At 40.3% G+C, this 14,323-nt stretch overlaps 1 protein-coding gene across 1 annotated transcript in view; it reads left to right on the forward strand.

The window, feature by feature from the left end:
* Positions 1-8,577, forward strand: part of LOC123020296 (ras-related protein Rab-10-like) — a 34,983-nt gene extending 26,406 nt beyond the window's left edge. The window contains exons 5-6 of the mRNA XM_044423784.1: positions 3,490-3,591; positions 8,313-8,577. Coding sequence (XP_044279719.1) covers positions 3,490-3,591; positions 8,313-8,390 — 180 coding nt within the window. The 3' untranslated portion in view covers positions 8,391-8,577. The remainder of the gene's footprint in view (positions 1-3,489; positions 3,592-8,312) is intronic.
* The last annotated feature ends 5,746 nt before the right edge of the window (positions 8,578-14,323 follow it).

A 14,323-nucleotide genomic window follows, 5' to 3' on the forward strand; every position in this document is an offset into this window, starting at 1 on the left:
ATCTTTCCTTGAAGGGTCAGGATATATGAAAATTAGACTTTTACTTGATCCATACACCTACATAAAGGCTTCCTACAGAAGAAAGGAAAACTCTAGATTCATTTTTTGGACAATAATGTGAGATTTAGACAACTAAAAAAAAAAAAAAAAGCTACAATGATGAAGATTCACAAGGGGGCAGTATTACAGTATCCCACTGCCTGCCTTCTGAATATTTCAGTTCATCTTTCAATTCTATGGTTAACTGAATCACTTTTTGTTAATGGAACAAATCCATTACCAGCTCTCATTATCAGTCCCCTGTCTAGATTTATTTTGTGTTCTGATTTGCCCTTCTCTGTCACAATATGAGAGATTCTTGTTTCTGCCTATTAGTGAAATTATTCTAGCAAGCAAAACATTCTAGTATTACACACTTGCTCCAATTTTACCACAAATCAAATCAGACTCCTGTAGTATAAGGACATGGAATGCTCAACTAAACTGTTAAAGTAGTAGTGATATAAATCCTCCTAAAAAGTAGCACTTTTTAATCATGATAGAAATCACTGTGAAAAAGACTGATTTTTGAATCATTGACTTAAATTATGGATTTTAAAGTATTATAAGGTTTCCCCATTGATATTTCATGTCCTAAACAATTATGGATATTAGTCTGAAAACATATTAACATGGACTATGAATGAGCAATCCTATCCAAGTCTGGGCAGAAAAAAGGTCTTGTGTCCCAAGAAAAGTAAACTTAGATAATGATCCCATGGTCCCTAGACATAATCTGGGAGGCCATAGGATAATTCAGATTTCCTTCAGACACCCTTGTAACTGGTGGGGAAAGAACTGTGCTGGCTGAGCTTTGAGGCTGGGGAAGCAGCCTTAGAGAGGGAGAAAGGGGGTGTATTGTGGGATAGGGAGCAGACAAGACTAGGGCAACCAGGATGCAAGATATCCTGGAACAGCTCCACTTCTCTTCATTCTCCTTTGGGGATGCCTTTGCCACACTGCTGAAAAAGGCCACCTACCTAAATGAGATGAACAGGGAGGTGAAGATGGCCTCTGCTGCTCCTCTTGCTTTGCATTGGATGAGCCTGAGCCACTGAGTTCAAAGGTTCATGTTCCTTTCAGTAGGGTATGATTGTGCCTTTAAGGGAGATTTTGGAACGGAAGTCCCCCAACCCAAATCCTCCCTGGATTTTTTTCTCGCTCTGCCACATTCTCTGACTAAAAATATTAAAACATGATGTGTAGCTGGTAGAAATATAAATAGTTAGACAATATGTTACTTTTCAGCCAGGAACACCAGGCAACCTTTTCAAGATTTTGAACTATTTTCAATTACTCGTTTCTTTCTTGAAGTATCCTTAAGTTTTCTATAGTATTTTTATTTTTAATATTGCTAATTCTGTATCATGATTTTGAATATGTTATGGATTAGATGTTTTTAACTCTACTGTGAATCACTTTGGGAAGGTTAATTCCTGAAAGATAGCTTATAAATGCCACAGTAAGTGAACCAATCAAGGAAAGTTGCCAGATACAAACCCTCACATGAAATTAATAGTGTGGCACTGTATATTTGGCAACTTATAAATGAACCAAAGAAAGGAGGGACTAATCCATGCAAACTGTTCAGGTAATTCTTGACTCTAAGATGACTAAGACTAGATTGAAAGGTTGTGTGAGCAGAAGCCACTTTTGCTCACGCACGGCAGGAAGGAACCTTTTTTTTCTGGGGTGATTTCCCCATCTTGCTGGGGCCTCTCACATGTGAGAGGGTCCTTTAACTTTTTCAGTTTGCAGCAGAACCCTGTGGGTAAACCAAAAAATTCATGGAACAAAACTAAAGGTTCAAGCTTTTGCTTGGATGGGATTTTAGGAATCTTCTTAAAATAACCCATTAAAAGATCTGTTTCTCCTTGGTTTATTTCTGTTAGCACACATATCCAATCTTTTTGATTTCTCCCATGTACTGAACTATAGAAACCAAAGGAAACCAGTAATTACTGTTGCTCAAAATAGCTATTGACTTTGTGCCTTTTCCTCCAACACTATGCTGAAGAAAAAAATATGCTGAATTCCAGGCAAATAATGAAATGGGTTTCTCAAAAAGGCGTATGTATCCTTTTTTCCCCCTCAGTCTATTTGGCCTCCTTTCCCAAGATCTCTCCACAGGGAACTTGCCAGAGATGTTCAAAATGCATATCTGAGAAATGTCACTACAAATTCCCCCAAACCCATTTTAAAAGACTTGTATCATTCCTACACTAGTGATACTTTAACTGTTAAATAAATACCCACTACATTTATTCCACACTAGTGGAAACTGATTGACTGACTCAATTTAAGAAGCCACGATGTTAAATTTACAAGAGCTGAGCAGGGCTTTCATGGGCAGGACATTTTGGAAGTCATTCCATAAATGACTCGATGGCACATACTAACAACAACAACGTGGAAACTGAAGTGGGTGATGATTAACTTTTTTTAAAGTGAAGCAACAAGTCATTTTTCATGGAAATATTTCAGTGTGAAATTGGGAATGAATGTGTAGAGCGACTGATTCAGGCATGCTTTGATTTGGTCATGCTATCAGCTGCTTTGTGCTAGTGCTTTGTTGTGGGAGGCAAACGTGAAGTGCTTTTTTGCGTCCATAGGAGTGAGAATTCAAACTCTTTCACAACTCTCATTGATTTCAGTAGGCTTTGCACAAGAGAATTTCCAGCAGCAGTTGAGCAAAGGGCAGGTGAAAGTAAGATCAAATCAATACATGTCCCATTTCACAACCAAGCAGTTCCAGCACCACCAAACAAGCATATAGGAAGGTCGAACAACTTGTGAAGAAATGCCAGGCATCGAACCTGCGTCCTTCTGTGTGCAAAGCAGGTGCTCTACTACTGAACTATGGCTCTCCCTAAATATATGGCTCTTTATTCATTTAAGCATACCTGCTAGCCCCTAATTGGTGTTTCCTGTTGGATTGGTCTATAGCGTCCAGCATTGCTGACTGGTGGATGCTGGGAGTTGTACGTCAACTATTTGGATCATAAATTTGGGCAAATCTGTGCTCGCTGTATGTAAAAATATGTCATCCTTGTGAATGAAAACTGTACTGTTTCTAACCTGGCTAGTGAGAGATGCATTTGCAATTTTTAAAGAAATTAACCAGAATTTCCTGTAAAGTATAAGTGAAGGGGAAAGGCAACCTCATCACTCACCAACTACGTTGTACATTTGAAATGTTGTTTGGGAGTTGTTATCCAATAATTTGGGGAACAGGTATTTATGAGCCAGAAATATCTCAGAGCAGAATTATGTCCTAGTCTTAAACTATTTACATTGAAATACAGTTCAATGATTTCACTATGTGAAATAATCTAATCAGGATTGTGTAAGCATCTTTTTAATTAGATTTTTATTTGAATTGCACTGTACTTTAGATATGGTAGTATCAGAGTACAATATATAGTTCACAGTTCTTTTTTGGTTTTGCAGCTTGCTTGGGAATATGGAATACCCTTTTTTGAAACCAGTGCTAAAGACAATATAAATATTGAAGATGCATTTTCAGTGCTAGCCAAAGAAATACTGAACAACGTAAGTTTTCTTGAAAGAACCTTTTCTTTCCTTAACCAAATCTGGTGAAATGGGAAAGATGGGCTGTAGGAACATGAGGGAAACTGGCTATCTGTAGCCTGTGTGTACTGCAGTCTTTACTTGAACAACTAAGGAAGTTTTGAAGATTGACTATGTGCCAGGAAAGGAATGTGGTCATAGAATTCATAAGAGTATGGTTGGAAGAGGCCAAGAGGGCATCAGGTCTAACCCCCTGCTCAGTGCAGGATTCCAAGTTAAACCATCCCTCTCAGATGGCTGTCCAGTTTCAGCTTGAGTGCTTCCAGTGTGGGAGGGCCCACAGCCTCCCTAGGTAATTGGTTCCATTCTGATACTGCTCTAATAGTCAGGGAGTCTTTCCTAATATCTACCCAGAATCTGGCTTTCGTAACTTGAGACTGTTACAAAAGCCTCAAGTTGCATGCCCTGCACTCTGGGATGATCAAGAAGACATCCTGTCCTTTCTCTTTGTGATAGCCTTTCAAGTACCTGTAGAATGCTATTGTATCTCCCCTCAGTCTTTTCTTCTCCATGGTAACATGTCCAGTTCTTTCAATCTCTCCTTATTTGTTTCCAGTCCCCAGATCATGTGTGTTGGTCTCCTCTGAATCCTTTCCAGCTTTCCTGCATTTTTTAAGACTGTGGTGCCCAGAACTGGATGCAGTACTCCAGATGAGGCCTAACCAGTGCTAAGTAAAAGAACACTAGCATATCATATGATATTGATTGATTGATTGATTGATTGCACTGGTATGCCACACCGCTTAACCATAAGGCTGTCTGAGTGGCTTACACTGCATTATGATAAAATAATAGATAAATAACAGATAAAACAATTCGATTTCAACAATACATATAAACAATACATAATAAACTATTAAAAGCAAAGCGATAAAAAGGGACAATAAAATTTTACATTCAATTATTAAAACAATTTTAAAGAATCATTTAAATAAAATTATGAATTTATTTTATAAATAAAATTGTTGGCAGCTAAAATTCTTTACATGGCAGGAGCAACAATAAAACCAAGGTGGAAACCATTAAAACCAACACAACTCACTCACCAAATAGTTACAGAAAAGGAATGTTTTCAACAGGTGTCTAAAAGAAAATAGAGAAGATGCCTGGCACATTTCTGTTGGAAGCAAGTGGGGGGCTATTGCTGAAAAGGCCCTTCTCCTAACCATCTCCCCACTTACTTCATGGAGAAGAGGGATTCTGAGAAGGATCTCTCACCACCTCAGTGATTGGGCTGGGACATATGGAGATAGGTGTTCCCTCAGACATCCTGGCCCCAACCCATTTGGTGCTTTCTGTGTTATCGTAAGCACTTAGCATTGAGCCTGGGTGGCAACTGGCAGCCAATGTATCCTGTGAACAACTGCTCCAGAAGGTCCCCTGATTTCTGGAGCAAATTTGGGGGGAATGTAGGGGGCTGCGGAGGGTAAGGAGAAATCTGTGTTGCCGGGAGTCTTTTCCCACTGGCAGAAGAACACAACTGGATTACAACACTTTGATTTGAAATCACATAGGCCAATATTCTTGAGCTTGGTGTTACCCCTCTGGAGGATTTGAACTACAGCTCTTTCCACTCCCAGCCAATCTGATCATGGAATGCTAGGAACTGTTGTTCAAAACATCTGCAGGGTATCAGGTTGGGGAAGGCTGACACCAGCCTTAGCCCAACTACGAGAAGAAAGTTATAATTTGCCTTCTTGAACTGTAACACTAGAAACACAGAATTTGCATTCACATTAAAATACAGTTTAGCATTGTGAACTCATGTGTTCTCCCCCTTTCTTCTGGTGCAACTGCAAAGATATTGAAAGCCTTTGCTTTAATTTTCAGTTGAGAAAATTATCACTGAATCAGAACAGAATCTGATTAGCTTTAACTATGGTTTAAGGCTGAGGCAGGATATCTGTGGCTCTCCAGTATTACTGAACTATTACTCTCAGTGTCCCTGATCAATGATCAGGCTAACTGGAGTTGATGGGAGCTGCAGTCCTCAAGCAGCTGGAAGACCAAAGGAAAGCAAGAAGGATAATTTTTTTTAAAAAAATTTGAAGCTGACTTGTTTCTTGAACCATCTCATTAAAACTAATTGTACTTTGTCCTTAAGAACACCACTATAATTAAATACAAAAATAAAAATCCCAATTCCTTCACACCCACACAGGAGAGGAGTATGGAGAAGTCCAAGGCTTGTTCATATTAACATGAAGCTACAGTTTCACTGTTATGTTCTATCACAGCCATGGTGTTTTGCAAACACAGCCTTGCTATGCAATATGTCACTTCTAATAGCTGTGCCTTTTTTTGCTATTGCAGGAATAATTCTTTCCTAACTATATCTTAATGACAACTCCTATCAATAAAAATGTTAAGCTTATTCTCTGACATGTGTTTTGACAAGATCCAGCAGACTGAATTAGCTTCAGCATCTGGGAAAGAGAGAGAGCTGTCTGGTTGACCATACATGTGTTCACATTTTTCAGAATCTGCTTTTCATTCACTTCGCGATTGACTTATATTATGGAATACTTACTATTATTTGGTTAAAAAACCTGTAGTGAATGAACATCAGTTTGTAGTAGTTTTAATACAGTCCAAGTGCTACTTGAGCAACACGGTCCAGTATTAATTTTTGGAAATCATTGCTCCAGGATGCAGTTATGACCACTAGTTCAGACAACTTTAAAGTAGGATTAAGCAAATTCATAGAGGATACTTCTCTCAACAGCATATAATATTGTATGAAAACTTCAAATTATGGAGAAGGTATGCCACTTAATGCTAATCTCTGGGAAACAAACATCATGGGAGGACTATTCCCTTCAAGCCCAGCTTTAGGAGTTCCCAAAGGTATTTGGTCAGCAGCTTTGGCAAAGAGGATGGGGAATTAGATGGACCTGTGCTTAAATCCTGCATCATATTTAGAAAGTGAAGACTTTCCTTCACTCTTACAGCCCTCCCCTATATGGCCACTCAAACTTACTTGAAAGCCCCCAGCCTTTAAAGCAGATGGAGGGCATTTTGGCTGTAGAGGAAAGAGAAATCCATCCTACCAGCTGTTTTTACTGCACTGGATCAGGCAACAAGGATCAAAGGGCTGGAGGCAAGTGTATCATGTGAGCATAAGAGAATGAGGGTGGCAGTTGCAAATACCAACAAAGCTAAAGGGCATGCAAGGACAATAATTAAACCACTGACTTCTAATATGGATACAGCAGTCATATAATTAATTATGATTGCATACGCATCATACACAGAATAAGATCCAAATGAATAATACACAAAGGCCAATGAAAGATGAACTCTACAAAAACAAAACAAAATGATCCAAACTGAAATACACGTAACATGTTGGAAGTAGACTAATTGTATATTTTTAAAGAAGCAACATACTAACAAAGTGGCTACCAGAAGTATCTTGCCTCATTGAATTCCATCAGGTGGTAGTATCACTGAATAAGCAAGGGTCTTCTTCCACATACATGCTTTCAGTTCCTTCCCAAAATGACCATCAGCTGCCTAAAAGTCAAGATCATAAAATGCCTTCCCCAATATTTCTACATTTTCTTCAATAACAGTTTGTCAGGAGGCGAAATATAAGGCAATAGTTGTGTGATCGTTACTGCTGAATACTTGAATAGGAACCCCTCTTCAATTATAGTAGTTATGTGCATTAGTTGGAATGATGTGAGGAATCCATCAAAAAGAGGAAGCAGGAGGATAGGAAGAGCCCTCAAGCTTAAGACAAGTTACTTGTACTGATGATCTGGCTTGGCCACAGAGGTTTTATAGGGTTGGGTATGTCCAGTGAAGACCTCTATGCCTGCCTCCCCCAGCTTGGAAAAGCAACTTCAGAACCTCTACAGAGGGGGGGATTCTGGAAGGCCAGGGAAGGGAGGAAGCAGAGAGGCTGGGGTACAAATTATCTGAAGTCTTTTCCAGCTTCCCTTCCCTCCCCCACAAAGGGCCCTTGCAGGATTGCCTGAAAACCCCACTTAGTGAGGAATCAGAGAGCAGGGAATACGGAGGCAAGTATTATCTCTGTTGTTCCTCCTGCCCTGCTGGCTTGAAGGGTGCATGTTTCCTTAAGATCTAGTCTGCTTGGCCTTCTGAGGACCTGGAGAGCAGGTAGTACAGGAAGTAAGTTGCTGCTGGAGGCCCTGGTCCAAGCCTCCACCTGCTGTCTTAGCACCTTGCACTTTCAGTCTCTGTGATACAGGAAATAATTATGTGACTGACTTACAGGACTATACTTAAGCAAAGCTCATATACATACCTTCCTGGAATGGCGCAGTGACCATTAACAACCACTGATGATAGGCCTGCCTTGCCGCAGGGAAACCCCACGTTGTATCTGATTAGCTTTGCCTTCTGATGGAAGTTTTCATCAGCAGAACAGGAAGAGGGGAAAAAGCTATCAGCATTCACTCTGGAGGCTTGGGGGGCAAATTTTGGGAGGGTGCAGGAGTTTACATGGGAAAGGGGAAGTCCCACTGTGCAAGTGGAAATCTCACACTGAATTTCACCCTCTTTTACAAGCCATAAACAATTACAGTGCTATTGCAGAATGCTACTTTGAAAGTTTCTAATAAGATGATAATTCTTATTTTAAAAGTTCAAAGTATTTGTTTTACAAGCTTCTCTGCATGCGCTGGTCTTACTTACATGTTTTGTTTTGTTTTTAGAGTTCCAGTCTGCTGCTTGACTTAGATGTGGTGGACCTTAGTCGAAAAGCACAAAAGAGAGCTTGTTGCACATGGTGATAGACAATTTGGTCTTTCTTCTGATCATGTTATTTATTTTGTACATAAACTTTTTAACTTGTAAGATATTAAGGTAAAGAAAAAATCCAGTTGTTAAGTACTGATAGTAACAAAGCAACAACACTCTCTGTACGTTCTTTGTTTTCTTTAATTGTGAAAATAAACAGCTCTTATATTTTGCACTTAAGGACAGCCATGACACAAAGTATCCTTAAATATAAGCATAAATGTTATACTATAACATAAGGAGGGAGAACTTTGAACTCAATAGCGTGAAAGTACATCTGAAAGGGCTACAGGAAGTAATATACAAGGCAATTTACAACATTACAAGAAGAAATGCCTTTGCCAAGATGGCACGCTATGTAAAAATACAAACTGATATGGGTAAAGCGGCCATATCCCGGTGCCCTTCCGTTGTGTTGGACTACATCTCCTAGTGTGTGCTCACCAGGGATGTTGGATGTTGCAGTCTAACACAATTGGATGGGGAAGGGGTGGAGGAAAAGAAAAGTGAGCTGTACCTCATCAACACTCATTATAAAAAGAATAAGCTCACCAATTTGTTCAAAAGGAATTCCACAAAGTTTAATGCAACTTTTATTTGGCCCTAAAACAAATGGGAGATGTGCAGCAGAAATCACATGATACATTCCTGCCTGGGCGACACTGTTTAGCAAATGAACAGGTCAGAATGAAGTCTGTGCTAGAACCTGATGTATTTTCATGAAGATTTTTCTTGCAGGCCATGTGGCACAGTCCACCAATGACTAACGTGTGGTTCTACCAAATGTGTAGCCTAGCTTGGGAATGCCAGTTGACTGGGGCCAACAGAGCGCAGGGAGTATTAGCAGACCCTTGGCTGTTTATCCATGCCAAAGGAAAAGTTTTTTCTCATTAATTGCCATACAAGGGTGGATTTCAAGGGGAATGTCAGCTGTGAAGGCCAGCCATGCCTGCTGTGATTGTTAGTAGAATCATATTACTTATTTCTTAATTTGCATATTTAGATATGATTGACATATGCAAATATATGCTGTTTAGTGTCCTATGCCCCTGGGTTCCAAATGAGCCCCTATGCCTCTATCTAGTATTAGTCCCACTTAGAGTAGCTTCAGTCTTTCATTTCAATGGGTGTACTGTAGGTAAGACTAACATTGGATAGCACATGTTGCTAGATAATATAAATGCTCTCCAGTGTAGTTTTCTAAGAAAGGTTAAACAGCTTCTGTAGAAACTGAAAAGTAGCTGTATAAACATCTTGACATTCTAAAAATATGCATCTGGAAGGTAGATTTACCTCAGATTTATCTCATTAGTCAGGTATTTAGAGGAATAGAAAACATAATGGTAAATTTTTATGAATGTATGTATGTAAAACTTTTCTATCCTGTCCACTACCGAGGTCTGAGGATGGTCTTACAAAAAAGCAGTACAGAAAATGAAAGTGTTCCTTATGAAGACTACAACTATCAGTCAATTGTTTTGACTCAGGTACTAAGAAAGAACTGTATTTATGTAGTGATTTAGTATTCATGTCAACAAAAGTTAGGCTGCAATCCAACCCCAAGTTCTGAATTGTCATGCATCAGGAAGTGTTAATAGTATATAGTGTTCCATATAAAGCTCTGAAGAAGGTTTATAATTTTGTAAATGGAGATAGTGACAGTTTTGATTTTCCTGGGCTCCAAGATCACCGCAGATGGGGACTGCAGCCAAGAAATTAAAAGACGCTTGCTCCTGGGGAGGAAAGCTATGGCAAACTAGACAGCATACTAAAAAGCAGAGACATCACCCTGCCAACAAAAGTGCGTATAGCCAAGGCTATGGTTTTCCCAGTTGCAATGTATGGCTGTGAAAGCTGGACCATAAGGAAGGCTGAGCACAAAAGAATTGAGGTCTTTGAATTGTGGTGCTGACGGAGACTCCTGTGAGTCCCTTGAACAGCAAGGCGATCAAACTGGTCAGTTCTAGAGGAAATCAACCCTGACTGTTCTTTAGAAGGCCAGATCCTGAAGATGAAACTCAAATACTATGGCCACCTAATGAGAAGGAAGGACTCCCTGGAGAAGAGTCTAATGCTGGGAACAATAGATGGCAAAAAAGAAGGGGACTAGATGGAGTCACTGAAGCAGTTGGTGTGAGCTTGAGTAGACTCCAGGGGATGGTGGAGGACAGGAAGGCCTGGAGGAATGTTGTCCATGGGGTCGAAATGGGTCGGGCACGACTGCGCAACCAACAACAACAACAAGCCAACTTTGTGATTATTTTTTCACAGGTAAGTTGCCTTTTTGAAGGACATTCATAAGCTGCCACAGTTTTTAGTACAAATTGTGAACTGTGATGGGGAGGGAGAAGAGCACTTTCTGCCCAGAGGGCTGGTAGGACTATTGGCTGTTGCTGCCTTTGATTGGCAGGAACTGAGAACAGATTCTGCAGCCTGACAAGGTTATAGACCCTGCATTTCCCCCTTATCAGCTTCTATTCCATCCTTAGAAGTCCTGGGGTAAATCAACCTTCCAAATATCCTCACTTACAGGGAGCAATAAACAAAGCCATTGGGCATTCATTTTACTGGGCATTACTTGATCTATCCTGAGAATTCTTCCCAAGTAAATGTGCCTTGGATTGCAGCCCTATATTGTATTAACTCAAAGCAAAAATGTAGCAGTCAAACTGAAATAAGCAGTTACATATCTGGGACTAGTTTACACATGTAGGCCAGTCTGTGCTTTCATCCTGCTGTGCCTCCCAACTTCCCTGGGTACAGGATGGCATGGGGGGAAAAGCCTAACGTTTGAGTGGTGCTACATCTGCAATTTCCTAGGCGTTTAGCTTTAAAAACTGCTACCACAGTTGCACGTACTGAAGCAGAAAGTATCCAGAGTGGCAGTGCATGACATTGGTCTATAGGATTTTTTATCTGGGAATGCCCAGAGAAATGGTATAAGGGAAATAAGTATCTGGCTTACATGTTTGAAGTAGGTTAAAGTGTGCACTCCATCCCAGTTTTAGTTTCTGTTATAAATTCAAATAGTCTCTGGCCCAATCATTATGAGCACTGGCGAATATCAATAGAATCAGGTGTACTGTTTAAGGTACACTGGTATCTCTTGGTAAAAGGGAATTCAGTGGCATATAGTCTATAGATTATTGTACACCACTGTGTGATCTTTTTTGAAAGCTGCAAAGTTTCCTGAACAAAAATCCAGGAATTAGTTGCAGAGCAACACTTGATAAAAGTCACATACTTGATAAAGGTAGTAGCACTATCCATTCAAATGTGGAATTTTAATTTCTTTATTGTGCAATGTCTGTTGCAACTTGTTTTAAAAGGGGAAAGAGTTTCTTTGAAGAAATCAGGTGCTTTATAAATGTAGTAGGGTGCCATATGGGTTATGGTCAAAATAAAATATGTAACTCAAGTTGTGCAACTTTATATCATTGCTAGCATGAATGGAAAAATGCTAGTAATACTGCTTCAGTGAAAGTATCCTTCTGCGCCTTCCAAAGACATCAAATTTACTGCAAAATTGCATCCTGCCCTTAAAGCTATTCCATTCTTCTTAAAAAGCCCATATATAGTATCACTCTTTCAGATCAGCCATTTATTTCCCACAGTCTGCCACCTTCAGAAGTACTCTTCAAAATACTGTTGGCACTCATAATTTTCAGTTCTTTCTAACCTGCTCACTGAATCTTTTCAAAGGGTTAGAATCAGAGCAAAAGAGAATAGCTGACAAATATTAAACACTCTCTCCTGCTTTTCATCCTCTCTATCAAGGTAGCAAGAAGCCTCAGGCTTCTCCTGCATGAGTCACTAAGCTCAGGTGCTCAGATAGCATTTATGACGCACGTTGGTTTTTTCCCCCCATCTAAATTTTGCTCGGAGGTAATTGCACAACCACCCTGGCCATAGAAGGAAATGGTTGTCATTCATAGAAAAATTATGTAAGGCATTTTGCAACCCAAAAGATGTCTTTACTGATATGTAAATAACAGACTGTAAAACATTTTTTGCTATTCACACAAATTGGAGGGCAAAGTCCCAGATGGTAGCTTGAGTGAACTCCAAAACATTACATATCATTCCTACTCTATCAGGAGCCAATGCAAGAGCAATTTTTGGCATTAAAGGCCAATTCCACTGTAACATTATCTTTTTCAGAGGAAATATAGTAAAACAAAAGATTGTGTGGATGCAAAACCAGTATGTATTTTGTAAGAAAGAGTTGTGAGCCTGTAAGACTCAAGTATCCTTGTTTTTTAAAAATGAAAGGTACATTTTTATGTAATGTTAAGCAATATTTTTTTTCAACTGTTCAGTCAGTAGAGTTGTCAAAAGCTCTGTATCTTAAACAATTGCCCTTTACTCTAGAACTTCACTTGTATTTTGCATTTGGAAGCATCTCAAACATGGCTGGCTCAGGAAGTCTCATCACTAAATCTCTAAATGAGATGCATTCTCTCTTTCACTCCCGCTTGTGTAGGTTGCCATATAAAGAAGCAAGTAACCAGTATCTGTTTACATCTGAGATGACTCTCAGTGACCAGCTGTAGTGGTGTGGTGGTAAATTCTGACGGGCAGGTGCTCATCATGACAGCCACCTTAGCCATACCCCGAGAAGAGTTGGCAGACACTGGGTTGACCTATCTGTGTGTGTGTTATAATGTCTTTCACAGCTCTTTTGTGAACCTAATGCTGAAGCCACTCCAAATACAATATAACAGGGATACCTCAGCAATATACTGTTGCTGAGCAGATGCATCCCCCCTCAGCTACTATGAGGATTACTGTTAAGCTCAGAGCAAACTGGGAAGCTTGAGGAGGTGGCAGATGACCTCATGGTCCCCATTAATCAAAAAGTCCCAGGTCTTCAGTTCTGTGTGCCCTGTCTCCCTGCAACACTGACTATAAGCAAACCAGTAACAGAAAGCATGGAACTGCAAAGGTGACAGAATAATAATGTTAAAAGCCCCTTCCACCCACAGGTCACTCATTCATGCTACTGCAGCTGGTCTATTGATGGCTCCTGACTGTCCTTGCTGCCAGTAACACAGCTCAGCTTATGGGTGGCTTTACTGCTCCAGACCTAACTGCTGAAAGGCATCTTCTGCCACTCAGAGCGGCCACACCAGTTGCTGGTGGAATTAATGGGCCAGCAGAGCTGGCTGCTCCCACTGCTGCCACGGTGAGTTTATTCTCCTCCCTGTCCAAGGTGGCTGGGGAGAACCACTAATGCAGAGGCAGCCCGTGAGAGCAGTTACAAAGATGGAGCTGGAACGAGGTTAGCTTGGGCCATTAAGGACTGCTCAACCTCTTTTCCACCCAGGGCTGTGCAAACTAATTCTTGAGTGTTTCTTTACAAGAAAATAATTTGGTTTTTCATGCCCCAACTCGGTGTTTGTGTCTTCTTAGGGCAGAGCCAGCCCTGTGTGCCAGAGAACAGCCCTGAAGGCTACAAACAGCAGCACACGGTCAGATCCTGCCCATTGCATTTCCTCACACAGATGTTCAGTAGGGCTTACTCTTAAGTAAGCCTGCTAAGGAAAATATCGATCAGGCAATCCAAACAGGGACAGTTCTATCCTATCCATCTTCTCGTTTTCCTCCAAGTCATTTTGGTTAAGGAAGTTCTAACTTTTTCTAATTGCCAACATACACTGGATCATGGAGAAAGCTAGGGAGTTCCAGAAAAACATCTACTTCTGCTTCATTGACTATGCTAAAGCCTTTGATTGTGTGGATCACAACAAATTGTAGCACGTTCTTAAAGAGATGGGAGTACCAGACCATCTTATTTGTCCCTCGAGAAACCTATATGCGGGTCAAGAAGCAACAGTGAGAACTGGACACGGAACCACTGATTGGTTCAAAATTGAGAAAGGAGTTTGGCAAGGCTGTATACTGTCGCCCTGCCTATTTAACTTAT

This window comes from Varanus komodoensis, unplaced genomic scaffold, assembly GCF_004798865.1.
Source record: "Varanus komodoensis strain SLA01 unplaced genomic scaffold, ASM479886v1 scaffold14_1, whole genome shotgun sequence".
NCBI classification, from domain to species: Eukaryota; Metazoa; Chordata; class Lepidosauria; order Squamata; family Varanidae; genus Varanus; species Varanus komodoensis.